Here is a 15035-nt window from a genome sequence, read left to right as displayed (position 1 = left end):
ATATCTTGGATAGTCCAATAGTGGGATCCCCATGACACCATGTTCATGTCCATTTGGTAATTTTGGGTTTTTGTTATATTCTGTATACTAAAGAATAAATAAAAAATTTAGCAGAAAGAGTAAAAACCTTTCAAATAGTTTCAGAAAGAGCGTAGACCAAGTAATTTAAGCACAATTAACTTGGCAATAGAACTCAGATCGATATAAAGACATTAAAGCCTTCTTAATCTGTGCTTGCCATCCATACACATGCAGGAAGGTTCCTACTGGTAGTTAGTCAGTTGCTGCCCCGGCAGGGAGGGATGGGGTTAAAGCCTTTTGCTGCCATTCCTGAGTTTGTCCTTCCGAGCTTTCTGGATCCAATCCTGATTATCAAAGGGACAGGGGTCCTCATCAGGGAATTCGGGCTTTTTGCAGAGCTTCAGACTAGCCTTGCCAATCCATTGAATTACAAAGAACTGCTGCCTGAAAACGCCGACTTATTGGGACACCAGCACCTTGGATACTGCCACTATGGACTTACCAATTGTGGACTCTCACCTATGTAGGTATGCTGGGGCAAAGGCAGCTGTAGTTATGGTAGCTAAGGAAATGACTTATTGCACTTTATGGAACTGTTATGCTGAGATTCTTCAGTACAGCTTTGAAACGTTTAATGCGTGGTCTGATTTTATTCAAGGGGTGTATGAAAGTAACCGGCACTCAACACATAGTCTGAAACGTGGATCAGTTAAAGCACATTGGAGTATGAAGACAACTCTGCAAGAGTTAATGTAGTGCGGAATACAACAAGTGGTTACCAGGGGTTACGGGGATCTAATGCAAGCAACCTGTTGAAAAGCATAAGCCTGTGATAAGTGGGACATCCTTTTGCAGCAAGGGAGTTGTCATCAGCATTATCTCCCCTGGTGGACTGTCTCCCCCGGTAAAGTGAACAGATCAGCGTACACAGGTTCCCAACCTGTACACTAGGTACAGAAGAGGAAGAGTTAAATGGGTGCATGCATGGAGTATGTGACAGGTGCACAGCGGGACCACATTCTGCCACTAGGAGTGAGACAGCAGAGATACTCTGGACAGGTGGAATGGCATATGCTCAACATGTCCCTCCTAATTGCAACAAATGACAGTAGTGGTGTACATTGACAGAGAGAGTTTACTGTAGTCCAGTTTATTGCTCAAGTGTACACGGTGTACGACCATCTCTAAAGCTGGAGGTCCGCTTTAAAGTTAAGGTTTCCTTGAAAGCAGCCTCCACATTGTCCCGGGGCATTGATTGATATGGCAAGTAAAGGTACCCCATGTGCAGGAGAGTGACTCCAGACTAGGTGCTTAGCGTAGCCCAGAAGAACCCACCCTGGGTGTAGTCCTCGGATGTTACGCAGACTTGGCGCCCAAAGTAGGGGAATATGGAGGAAGTCTCACCCATCTACCCAGCCAACTCGTACTTTCATGCATATGTAATGGCAGAATGAGTGGGCCTTAACACCCATGCATCTGTGGGAAACCAGCATTCTGAGCGGTCACGGCCAACTCATGGTCATTGTATATGATCATGAGCTCATGATCATGTGACCTTTGTGACAACCATCACAATGACCACCTGTTTGGGAAGCCAATCTTTGCCTCCTGGCATTAGGACCCATCATCAGAAACTTGAAACCAAGAAATCGAAAGTCCGTTCTCATCTCAAAAAATATTATTATCCCCTACTTGTAAGAACCTTCTTGGCTGGGAAAAGCCTACTATACTGGGCTTATTCATATCCTGAAACAAGTGCAAAATGCATTCCTTACAGCAACCAATCAGAATCTGTTTTATGCTGGTCTGATCTCTTCTGATTGGCTTTTAAAGGTTACTTAATTTTTTCAAGTAAAACACTAGCTTTATTATTTCTTATTTATTGCCCACCAGGTAGTTCCTGTTGCAGTACTCACTGTGTTCCTGGCACAGTCCTACCACTTTGTAATGCAACACAGTTCCTTTTCCAGGCTAAAGAACCCACTTCCTGTGAGCCCAGGCTGTCAGAGGCCTGCCTCCTGTGGGAGCATCATCAGTTTGCGCTTACAGCAAAACGCAAAGGGGCAAAAATTCAATATTTACTGTAGAAGGCTGGATGTATACACTGCAAAGCTTCCATTAAACATATCAAAATGATAAACCAAAGGTCATTTGTGAACTTCTAAGCTGTCCAAGGTTACTGTTACAGCAGTGACAAAAATAACCTCATGAGCAACCAAATATCAATCATTATATGAACAGAAGTTGCTGAGAACACTTAAGGAGTGCAACATCTCAAGGTAAGATGCAGACAAAACAGCTACTAGCGTACTTATACACAAGGATGGCAGATCACTCCTTTCTCTTGTCAGGGTCCTGATGTCTACTTCGAAAAAGGTAGGAACAATTGTCTTCATTATAAAATGAAATTAATTTTTTTCTGGTTCAGTAAGTTTTTATTTTCACAAAGCAACAAATCAAGTGTGACATCAATATACACAAATAGTTGCCATTAAAAAGGTACATAAGAGCATAGAGGCATAAGCACAACAAGTTCAACAATACTTATATTCTTATTTAGAGGCAATACAAGAAAAGAAATTGATGCAGAAGAGAAAGAGGGAGGGGAAAAAGGAAGAGGGGTTCCCTGGGGCATGCAGAACTATTCATGTTATAAAGAATGAGAGAACAATTGAGGCACTTGGTAAGGGGTCAAGGTTCCAGGAGGGATTAGTCAAAAACCAAACAAAAGAGGGCGCACCAGCCTAGTGCATTATCCCATGCACCATTTATTGATATTTCGCAAATAGATATACACACACTATGTGTTAAGAACAGCATCTCAAGCTAAGCATCACTGACACAGTTGCCCATCACTCTTTGCACACTCCAGACCAGGGGCGGACTGACTATTTGGAAACTCGGGCACTGCCCGAGGGCCCGGGATCGGTAGGGGGCCCCATGAGATGCCCCTGGTACCTTTTCATAGCCTTTTTTGAGTTTGGGGCCCCATGATCCCCTATTGCCCGGGGGCCCCATGAGTTTTCAGTCCGCCCCTGCTCCAGACCTTGAGAGAATGCCACCAGGATCCTAACCGGATTGCATGTTTTGAAGGCAATACCCTTTTCCTCCTGTTGGTTTGACTCTGGGGAAGAGGGCATTGCCCTCAAAACTTGTAAGGCAGTTAGGATCCTGGTGGCACTCTCCCAAGGTCTGGAGCGTGCCGAGTGTGAAGGGCAACCATGTCATTGATACCTAGCTTGAGATGCTGTTTTTAACACATAGTTTGTGAGTGTATCTATTTGCAATTCAATCAGATTTGGCAAAGCCAAATTTGTGCAGTGAGCTGTGTGTGCACAACTTACTGTACAAGAGCGGACAGGAAGGTAAGTAAATTTAATACAGAAGAGACAAAGCATGTCTCTTCTGCACAAAAAATCCTGCCTGTTCACCCTTTTTTTATTTTAAGCATAAAGTTCTACTTTAGGAACACTCAACCATAAGAGTTAAAAAAACATTAATTTAGGGTCATGTCTACCGTGAGGAAAACAAGGCATTTGCCTTTGGCTGAATTTTTCAGGGGGGCAGCGCCGCCCACAGGCAGAAGGGACCAGTGGCATTGCTACAGGGGGGCAAAGTGGGGGCAATTGTCTTGCAATCTCTGCCCCTTTCCTGTATCCTGTCTGTAGTCTTTGACAATCTCTTGCATCCTGTCCACAATCTCTGACCATCTCCTGTATTCTGTCCACAATCTCTGGACATCTCCTGTATTCTGTCCACAATCTCTGGCCATCTCCTGTATCCTGTCCATAATCTCTAACCATCTCCTGTATCCTATCCGCAGTCTCTAACCATCTCCTGTATCCTATCCGCAGTCTCTAACAATCTCCTGTAGCTTGTCTGCAGTCTCTGACCATCTCCTGTATCCTGTCAGCAATCTCTGACCATCTCCTGTATCCTGCCCACAATCTCTGGCCATCTCTTGTATCCTGTCCGCATTCTTTGACCATCTATTGTATCCTGTCCGCAGTCTCTGGCCATCTCCTGTATCCTGTCTGCAGTCTCTGACCATCTCCTTTATCCTATCCACAGTCTCTGACCATCTCCTGTATCCTGTCAGCAATCTCTTACCATCTCCTGTATCCGGTCCGCAGTCTTTGACCAACTCCTGTATCCTGTCCACAATCTCTGGCCATCTCTTGTATCCTGTCTGCAGTCTCTGACCATCTCTTGTATCCTGTCTGCAGTCTCTGACCATCTCTTGTATCCTGTCTGCAGTCTCTGGCCATCTCCTGTATCCTATCCGCAGTCTCTGATTACTTCCTGTATCCCGTCTGCAGTCTCTGACCAACTCCTCTATCATGTCCACAGTCTCTGACCATCTCCTGTATCCTATCCACAGTCTCTGACCATTTCCTATATCATGTCCGCAGTCTCTGACCAACTTCTATTTTATGTCTGCAGACACTGACCATTTCCTGTATCAAGTCTGCGGTCTCTGACCAACTCCTGTATCCTGACCGCAGTCTTTCACCATTTCCTGTATCACTGCTGCAATCTCTGACCAACTCCTGTATCATGTCCGCAGTCTTTGACCAACTCCTGTATCATGTCCGCAGTCTTTGACCGTCTCCTGTATCCTGTCTGTAGTCTCTGACCATCTCCTGTATCCTGTCCACAATCTCTGATTTTAGTCTTGTCTAGGGCAGCACAAAATCAAAATACATCACTGCATTCATTAGCAGAAAAAAATAGCCTATGGGCTAAGAATATTTGACCATCGGGAAATATATATGAGGGAGACTTCTGCCCTGTGTACAGTCTATGGGGAATCCTGTGTGAACAGTCGAACGAATGGGTAACTGGTCGAGTGAACCTCCAGCGACAGTGTAAAGTGAAACATTTAGTATCGGCATTACTACCACTACTAAATGTGAGAGTTTCCTGCTCAGGGCTCCGGGCTGTTAGGGAGCTGGCACCTGCCAGTGACTAATCCCTGCCAGGCACATTCAGCTGTCAGCCGGAGATAACTTTCAGCAGTGAAATGCTGAGATGAAATGCAGGATAAAGTGCCTAAAGTAGAACTAAAAACAATCCTTTTTTTGTTTTGGATAGAATAAGGGAGGGTTATAATAAGTATCAGGTTTTTTTTGCCATCTGTGTCCCATTGGATAGAATTCACGTTATCTTCTGTCCCACAGCCAAAACAGGAAGTGAGAGAAAATCCCTCCAAAGTGAGGGAATGCCTGGTTGTCACCACAACTAGTGTCCCCATTGGAAGATGTCCCCTCTATTCTTGTTCTGCTGACAAACCAAAATTCAGATTTTTCTTTACCTTTTACTCTCAATGATGCTGGGAAACATAATAAATAGAGAAGGTGAATCTCCCTAAGGCTGATCATTCATGGATCTTTTACATTTTTAATTTCTTGATTGGTCCGCAGGCTGATAAAAAAAAAAAGGAACAGATTCCTCCATCCACACATGTGAGGTGGACAGAGGAATCCTCCAGACTGTGACATTGTATTCTGACAGCTGTCAGTATACAGTGATCAGCACTGCAGCTGATTGGCTGTAGCTGCTGACCATATGAAAGTTTTCCAACAGTCCCATTCAAGAGAAGTTGATCATTAGATCTCTCAAACGGCACCGGCCATAGATGGATCGATATGCAGTAAGTCCCCACTGAAATGACTGAATTTCAATCCATCTATGGCAAGCTTAAAGTGATACTAAACCCACAGCAGTAAAATCAGTCTGTATATGCAGGAAAGCATGCTTGTTATACTTACTGTGGAACCTAAGCAGTTAATTCTTTGCATTGTGTAAAAAAAGACATTTGATCCTGTCTTTTCTGATCCTCCCCTTCTTCTACTGTCCCCAATCCGTCTACTGATAGAACAGAGCCGTGGGGGCAAGCTGCACATTCTCAGTTTGGTGTGTATTGCTAGAGAGCCTCATAGGATAATCAAGGGAGAATGAAAACTCCTCCTACAGGATTTAACCAGTGCTCTGCTGGAGACTGATAGAAGCCAAAAGACTGCTTTAACTGCTGATGAGAAAAGATATTTAGCAGTTTATATTTACTAAAATCATCTGTGTACTGTGGGAGACCAGATATAGTGAACGCAGGGTCCTGGGTTTAGTAACACTTTAAGGCTAGGTTCACACCTATGCAGGTCGTGTTTGAGCTGTTTATGCATTGCGTTTTTGCACCTGTGTTTTTTCCGCATCTGTGATGTGTTTTGCATTTTCTTCTTGTTGCTAGGTAGATTTACAACGCAAAATGCATAACAAATGTGGCAAAAACGCAATACGTGCTTTTCTGCAGCGTTTCCATCAAAGTCTAGAGAACCAAAAACACAACTTTTTGCATTTAAAAAAATTCCTTAACCCTCTCTAAAAACCGCACCGGGTGAAAACGCAGAGATGTGAACCTATCCCATAGGAAATCATGTTAAATGGACTGTAAAATGCAAAACACTGCAGAAAACACTTAAGTATGAACCTAGGGTAAGAAAAGGTTTACATGAGTGAATGTTGAGCGCCTCTGAAAAGGGATTTGCAGTTAGATCATTTTTCAGAGGCACTTTGCAGGTGGGGAAGAGGCGAGATGTTGCCTCCTCACCTCCTGTTTTAACCCTGTAAATGCTGCACCACAGAGTGCATTGCATGTGGTTATCACATGGCCCCATTCACTTGGCTGTACTGCCCTGGAAAGCAAATTCCTTTCATTCTTGCCGCAGTCGCAAAGCATTGCAGAAGCAAGCTGTATACTGCCTGGTATTGAACTCTACTTTTTATCTTTAACCTACAGGTAAGCGTATAATAAGTCCTCTCTGTAGGTACCTCAGAAACCATAAAGCAATGCCCTTTAGTACATAGAGATCTAAGCTCCGGCCGATGGTGTCACTTGTGCATGCGCACTTACCTTTGCATCCATGGCACACTGCCTGTGCTGTGATTGCAGGGAGCACCGTCCAGTGATAGCAACTCCCATATACATGTGAAGGAATGGCATCATAGTGGCTGGAGAGCTTTGTTTGGTAAAGGACGCTTTCACACTGCCCTTCTGCAGTTTCCCAGCAGCATGGGTGCAACGCAGTATGTCTGTGGTTTTCTTGTGGATTGTCTGCGCTTTCCCATAGACTTCTATTAGATTGTGTGTTTTTGGCAGGGCCTTTTTTCTCAAAGAATAGGTGCAGGTACTCTCTCCACCCTGACCTACCTCTGAGCACTGTTTCTTGTCTCTGTCCCCTATCCACCTCCTAGTACTGCTCCTTTTAGAGACTACTGAGCCAGGTATCATTTTGTGGTGTTAAGTAATTTGTATGGAATTTCGTAATGTGTAATAGACTCCCCCAGCAACAACATAACCTTCCCAGCAACAACAGACCCTAGGAACAAAATACACCCCCAGCAGCAATAGACCTCCACCAGCAGCAAAAGACCCCTGCTGGCAGCAATAGATCTCCTAGCAGCCAGCATGAATAGACCCTTTCCCCTCAACAGTGGATCCACCCCAACAGCATAGGAACGCCAGAGTTAAAAATCCCCCATCAGCAACAACAGATCTCCCGCAATTGTAGATCTTTCTAGCAATAATTGAAAGTCCCCCCAGAAATACTGCAACCCCCAGCTACAATAGATCCCCAGACGTCAGCATCAAGACACCCCAGCCTCCTGTGCCAGTGCATACATTACATTCTGTGCTGGAGCTGCCAGAACTGCGTTCCCCCACGTTCCCGCTGAAAAAAAGCCTGGGATTTTGGTGTTTTTTTTTTAAATAGCACCAAAAGTCCTGCATGCTGTATAGTGGTGCACTGAAATTAAAATTCTGGTGTTGAAACCAAATCCGAAAATTCAGGATGCACTTGGCCGAAAAATGAAACTGAAATGAACAGTTTTTACATTTTTATTTAAAAGTAATTAATGTGGCTTGGAAATTTTGCAATGATGTCACATATTTTTTTCAGTTTGAAGGCAGGTGCTGAATATTTTTCACATCTAAGAATTGTAATATGTTTACATTTCATATTCGTTTCCAAATTTGAATTGAATTTCGTTATATCGGATGATTTGTTTTACCACTTGCTTACCAGGCACTTATACCCCCTTCCTGCCCAGGCCAATTTTCAGCTTTCAGCGCTGTTGCATTTTGAGCGACAATTGCGCTGTCATGTAACACTGTACTCATATGAAATTTTTATCACTTTTTTTACACAAATAGAGATTTATTTTGGTGGTGTGTACTCGCCGCTGGGTGTTTTATTTTTTGTGCCGTAAACAAAAAAAAAGCAAAATTGTTGAAAAAAGATTTTTTTTCTTTGTTTCTATTATAAAATTTTGCAAACAGGTAATTTTTCTCCTTCACTGATGTGCATTGATGAGGCTGCACTGATAGGCAGCAATGATGGGCACTGATAGGCAGCACTGATGGGCACTGATGAGGTGGCAATGATAGGCGGCACTGATATGCAACAATGATGGGCACTGATAGGCGGCAGTGATGGGCACTGATAGGCAGTACTGATAAGCTGGCACAGATATGCAACAATGATGGGCACTGACAGGCAGCACTGACAGGCGGCACTGACTGGCGGCACTGCTGGGCACTGACTGGTGGCACTGATGGGCAACACTGATGGGCGGCACTGCTAGGCACTGATGGGTGGCACTGCTGGGCACAGGTGGGTCGCACTGCTGGGCACTTGTGGGCAGCACTGCTGGGTGGCACTGCTGGAACTGATCATCAGTGCCCTGATGATTGGTGCCGATCCCTCCTCTGACAATTGCCGGTTATCAGCAGTACTTTCCTTACGCTGTGACAGTGTGAGGGAAATGCAGCCGATAACCGGCAACTGCATTTATCTGTGATCTGCTGTGTCATTGGACACGGCTGATCACGTGGTAAAAGGCAGCTGTGATTGACTTTTTACTACATCACATGATCAGCTGTGTCCGTAGGACACAGCGATCACTGAAATCGCCGGGTGATGCCCGTATGACACCCTCCCAGAACTGGCTGGCCGTAGTGGAACCGTCATTTGGCTATCTGTGGTCGGCAAGTGGTTAAATTCATTACCATTGTGATTCAGAATTTGGATATATCTGAATTTCCAAATAACAAAAATGTTGTCTGAATTTCAATTCGGAACTAAACGAATCACAAAGGTCTAATATATGTATCATGTATCACTAACTTACTGACCTAAATATCAGCCTGGATGTCACATCACTTCCTCAAACTCTATCCAAAACCGAGCTCATAATATTCCCTCCCCCAAGTGCCTCTTCCCCTGATCTCTCTGTCAAGATCAATGGCACAACCATCACCCTGTCCCTGCATATCAAGGTGCAAGGTGTAATCCTGGACTCTGAACTCTCCTTTTGGCCGCACATCCAATCTCTGTCCAAAGCTTGCTGTTTCAACCTCCACAACATCGCCAAAATACTCCTAATTCACTTCCTGGTCATCTTTTGACTACTGCAACTCCTTCCTCATTGGCGTTACCTTTACATAGGCTATCCCCCCTCTGGTCCATCATGAATGCTACTGCAAGACTCATCCACCTTACCAAATGTTCAGTGTCTGCTACCCCTCTCTACCAATCCCTCCATTTGCTGCCACTCACCAAACAAATTAAATTCAAAATACTTACAATTACTTACAAAGCCATCCACAACTCGGCCCCCAGCTACATCACTAACCTGACTTCAACATACCAACCAAATTGCTCTCTTTGTTTATCCCAAGACCTCCTGCTCTCTAGTTCCCTTGACACCTACTTCCATGCTCGCCTCCAGGACTTTTCCCAAGCCTCTCCTATCCTATGAAATTCCCTACCCCAATCTGCCCAACTATCTTCTACTCTGTCCACTTTTAGGCAATCCCTGAAAACCTTTCTCTTCAGAGAAGCCTGTCCTGCCTCCACCTAACAACTGTACTTGTATTTTCTCCATCCGCTCATCCCACACAGTTATTATCTTTTGTATTACTTGCCCCTCCCCTTTTAGATTGTAAGCTCTAACGAGCAGGGCCCTCTGATTCCTCCTGTATTCAATTGTATTGTAACTGTACTGTTTGCCCTCACATTGTAAAGCGCTGTGCAAACTGTTGGCGCTATATAAATCCTGTATAATAATATACACTGTGTGTAAACATGGCGTGCTTACAGGCATACAACCCTAAATACAGATGGTCCATGTCCAGAGTTGTGCGAGTTGTAAATATATGCGTGTTCAGTGCTAGCGTGTACCCATGTACAGCCAATACTTTCTATGGGCAGCTGTACATAACACCCATGGCTCCTGGGCCAGGAAATACTGTATGCCCAAGTTTTATGTCACACAGCCCCCAGCAGACGAACGCAAGGGGCCTATGTGAAAACTGATACCACCACATCCATGCACTGGTAATCTGCAATTTACATTTTAGTTTTTGGCTGTAGATTCACTTTTCACCTTTACAAAAAAACTGCCTATGCAGATAATGGGTGTCTGTAGATAAAAACAAACTGTGCAGCTCTGACCGAAGATGAATAATTCCCTTGCTATAGGTGTAGGCTGTTTATGTACTTCATGAAGCCTGACTAGAAAACTCCTAGGTCATTGCTAAGTGAGGCCTAGTCATTACTGCTCACCTCCTCCACCACAGGAGCGAACTCTCAAACGTTGAGTTTAGAGATACTACATCAGGGGAGAGAAACTGCATGTGAGGGGGTTTGACTCAGGGAAAGACCCTGCTTCTGTGATGGTGGGGGAGAACAGTAATAGCTAGGCCTCTCTTGGCAACGTCCTTAGCAACATCCTAAGAGTATTCCTTCACCTTCAGTTTCACTTACAACTCTACTTCCTCCTCTCCTACTTCTTTTATTATTGGGGTCTCCCAAGGTTCTGTCCTTGGACCTCTCCTATTCTCGATCTACACTTCTTCCTTGGGTTAGCCGATAGCTTCCCATGGATTCCAATATCATTTCTATGCTGATGACACACAAATCTATCTCTCTACTCCTCAGCTCACCCCATCAATTTCCTCAAGTATCACCAATTTACTAACAGACATATTAGACTGGATGTCACACCACTTCCTAAAACTCAATCTATCCAAAACTGAGCTCATAATATTTTCTCCCCCACGTGCCCCTTCACCTGAATTCTCGGACAGCATCAATAGCACAACTATCAACTCATCCCCGCACACCAGGGGTAACCCTGGATTCTAAACTATCATTTCAGGCCCACATCCAATCCCTGTCCAAATCATGCCACCTCAACCTCTGCAACATCTCCAGAATACGCCCCTTTTTAACCAATGACACCACAAAGCTCCTAATTCACTCCCGGGTTATCTCTCACCTCGACTACTGCAACTCCCTCCTCCTTGGATTACCTTTACATAGGCTGTCCCCTCCTCCAATCCATCATGAATACTGCTGCCAGGCTCATCCACCTTACGTGTCTGCCACCCCTCTCTGCCAATCCCTCCGCTGGCTTCAGTGTCTGCCACCCCTCTCTGCCAATCCCTCCGCTGGCTTCAGTGTCTGCCACCCCTCTCTGCCAATCCCTCCGCTGGCTTCAGTGTCTGCCACCCCTCTCTGCCAATCCCTCCGCTGGCTTCAGTGTCTGCCACCCCTCTCTGCCAATCCCTCCGCTGGCTTCAGTGTCTTTCACCCCTCTCTGCCAATCCCTCCACTGGTTTCAGTGTCTGCCACCCCTCTCTGCCAATCCCTCCACTGGCTTCAGTGTCTGCCACCCCTCTCTGCCAATCTCTCCACTGGCTTCAGTGTCTGCCACCCCTCTCTGCCAATCCCTCCACTGGTTTCAGTGTCTGCCACCCCTCTGTGCCAATCCCTCCACTGGTTTCAGTGTCTGCCACCCCTCTCTGCCAATCCCTCCACTGGCTTCCACTCATCCAACGAATAAAATTCAAAATACTAACAACAACTTACAAAGCCATCCACAACTCTGCCCCCAGCTACATCACCAACCTGGTCTCAAAATACCAACCAAACCGCTCTCTTTGTTCCTCCCAAGACCTTCCGCTCTCTAGTTCCCGTGTCACCTCCTCCCATGCCCACCTCCAGTACTTCTCCCTAGCTTCTCCCATCCTATGGAACTCCCTACCCCACTCTGTCCGGCTATCTCCTAATCTATCCACCTTTAAACGGTCCCTGAAAAACCTTCTCTTTAAAGAAGCCTATCCTGCTGCTAATACAGTTTCCTTTCTCCATCAGCTCATCCCCCCACAGCTATTACTGTTTGTATCACTCTACCCTTCCTCTTAGATTGTAAGCTCTAACGACCAGGGCCCTCCATTTCCTCTTGTACCAAATTGTATGGTAACCGTAATGTCTGCCTTCACTTTGTAAAGTGCTGCGCAAACTGTTGGCGCCATATAAATCCTGTATAATAATAATATTCCAGTCAGGCTTCATGATGTGTGTATATGGCCTACACCGATGGCAAGGGCATGATTTAACTTCGGGCAGAGCTGCAAGGCTTGTTTTTATCTACAGACTTTACCTCATCTGCATATGGTATTCATACGGTAAAGGTGAACTAAGGCTTTAATGGTGTAAGCACTACATGAGCTGTGGAGGTGCCCAAACCTCCTGACTACACTTTGGAGGGAAAGTAAATAAGCAGATTCCTGTGTCTTGTTTGTTCTCTCATGTCCACAAGTTGAACTTTATTACAGGTTCCCTTTATACTATTTCTGTCACAGACAGGAACACCCGGGCGCCCACAGCCCACTCAGAGCGCGGCCCCGACCCCGATATCTCGACCAGCGAGGGGACCGCGCAGACCACGCCCTCTCAGTGATTTCCCCGCCCATGTCCTCCCCGTTCTCTGCACTGGCGTGGGGGGACGCACAGACCACGCCCCGTACCAGAGATTCCCCGCCCACGATCTCCCCGTTCTCAGCCCTAGTAAGGGGGCGAGCAGACCACACCCCTGCCAGAGATTCCCCGCCTACGGTCTCCCCGTTCTCATCACTCGTAAGGGGACGCGCAGACCACGCCCCCCGTGGTGATATCTCCACCCACAGTCTCCCCGGTCTCTCAGGCGGATGACGTATTCCCGTCACCTATGGGGTGACAATGGCATCGTCGCCCGCTGTCCTCTGCGGACTGTTTTAGCCGCCCAGGGAAGCTGAGGAAACCGTTCTAAAATGCGGTAAAGGCGAGTAAAGCGAGACAGGAAGGAAACATAACGAAGTGGGCCGTGCGCGCTCGCGCCCCTAGTGTGCTTTCGCCCAGTGTGACCGCGCACGTCGGTGCGTCAGTGTGTCGGAGAGTCCCTTGGACTGGAGAGGAGGAGGTTTTGGGAGCCATGGCGACCAACATAGAGCAGATCTTCCGCTCCTTCGTGGTGAATAAATTTAAGGAGATCCAGGAGGAGGGGAAGCTCAACAGGTGAGCGGGAGACCGGTGTGGTGGCGGTGGAGGGGGGTACGCTACACCGTGGCCTGGCTGCGGCCTACACGGGCTTATCGGGGAGCTGTGTGGCCTGCAGGGGGATAGGCAGGCCTCGGTGGAGGCGGGCGGACCAGGCCCCAGCCTGCCTCCTCCTGGCCTCATATGATTAGTGTTCGTTTATTTACAGAAATCTAGTCATAAATGTGTAAACATGATACAGAGAGGTTCCCTGCAGGTTCATGTGGGAGCTACACAGTCAGAGCATGGCCTCAGCACATCATATGTATCCAGTCCTATGTCTGGCCTGGTAGACTCTACTGTGGTTCTTACACCCTTCCCTGGGCACTCACAGGACTTTGTTTATAGGGTTTTATTTGCAGTTTTATCTCCCAATCATACCTGTGCATTTTGTCATGTGACTCCCGAACCAAGACTGTGCTAAGCATGAAGAATCCCATTATGAAGGCTTGTTTACATTTTACTGACCGTAAAAACATGCAGATGAGCCACAGTTTTACTACTCCCTAATATGTAAACCCAACATTTAATTTTACCTGATGTGATTGCTGTACCATGTGTTTGTGTGAAACAGTATCCTCTTCTCAATCTCAGGCCCGTAACGACTGAGATTGAGCTCTGCAGTCACTTTTGCTGCAGTCGTTTTCTATTCCAGGTCACAGTCCTGCGCAGTGTCTTTTTGTCTCGTTTGGTCAGTTGACCATGTCGACTACTTATGCTTATCAGGCAATGTTTTTCCTGGAAATTGTATATGCCGTCATTTCTGTTCCTTGTGACATGACAAATAAATTGGCAACTTCAGTCACAGAGGCACCAGCTAAGCGGCACCAACAATTTGCCCTCTTTGAATCTCAGTAAGCTGTGAAATGACTCCGTATTACAAGCAGTGAATGACGAAAGTGAGGCTTCCCACCTGTTAGCTAGGTGTCTCATCACACAGCGGAAGTAAAAGAACATTACATCACTTCCACTTTCAACGCAAAACATGTTTTCACTTTCACATATGCAGATCATGTAGTGTTCCTATTTTTTTTGTCCAACCCCTGTGTGTGTGTATGGAGATATAGATATATATGTGCAATATATATCGCCCGGGACAAGCTGTTTTTTTCACCCTTAGCACTGCTCACCTGTCAGGTGGAAGCATTCGGGTGGGCAACGTTGCCGCCCGATTGCTTCCACACAGCCTACAGTGCCAGCCCCCCCCGCTATATGTCCCAGGCTCCTCTTGCCCATCTGTGGCCCTGGTTCAATGGGTGCTGGCGGGATGCCAGTATAGAGGAGGGAGGAGAGTGAACATATCCGCTCCCCTCCCTTTCTTGCCCTGACCTGGAAGGGATATGATGTCACTTCCGGGTCCCGTTGACAGATTCCTGACCATCGAGGCGGGGTTAAGAATGTAATGCAGTGCGATGTGCACTGCATTATATTCGGTGTAGTACAGGGGAGACATGTAGAGTCTTTTAGACCCTGGATGTCTCAAAAAAGAGAGTCTACCACCAAAAATAATCTCAGGGGACTTTTTGTCCCCTATGTGATTTAAAAAAAAAAAAAAAACTAAAGTTTTATAGCCAAGCATATATCCCCCCCCCCCCC

General features: G+C 46.1%; 1 protein-coding gene across 13 annotated transcripts in view; it reads left to right on the top strand.

Moving 5' to 3' along the window:
* Nucleotides 1-2278: 2278 nt before the first annotated feature.
* Nucleotides 2279-15035, top strand: part of SON (SON DNA and RNA binding protein) — a 134083-nt gene continuing 121326 nt past the window's right edge. For 11 of the 13 annotated variants that reach the window (XR_016312805.1, XR_016312803.1, XR_016312801.1 and 8 more), the window contains exon 1: nucleotides 13012-13418. Coding sequence is in view for 5 of the 13 variants with exons in the window: in XM_089677954.1 (XP_089534080.1) it covers nucleotides 13336-13418 (83 nt within the window). In the remaining 8 variants the exon portion in view is untranslated. Of the gene's footprint in view, nucleotides 2398-13011; nucleotides 13419-15035 lie in introns of those variants that run through there. The other 2 variants (XM_089677951.1, XM_089677950.1) reach the window with 2 other exon arrangements.

This window comes from Staurois parvus, unplaced genomic scaffold, assembly GCF_062004578.1.
Source record: "Staurois parvus isolate SC_StPar_1 unplaced genomic scaffold, SC_StPar_1.0 ptg000195l, whole genome shotgun sequence".
In the NCBI taxonomy this organism is placed as follows: Eukaryota; Metazoa; Chordata; class Amphibia; order Anura; family Ranidae; genus Staurois; species Staurois parvus.
This window is presented reverse-complemented; position numbering and strand designations above follow the sequence as displayed.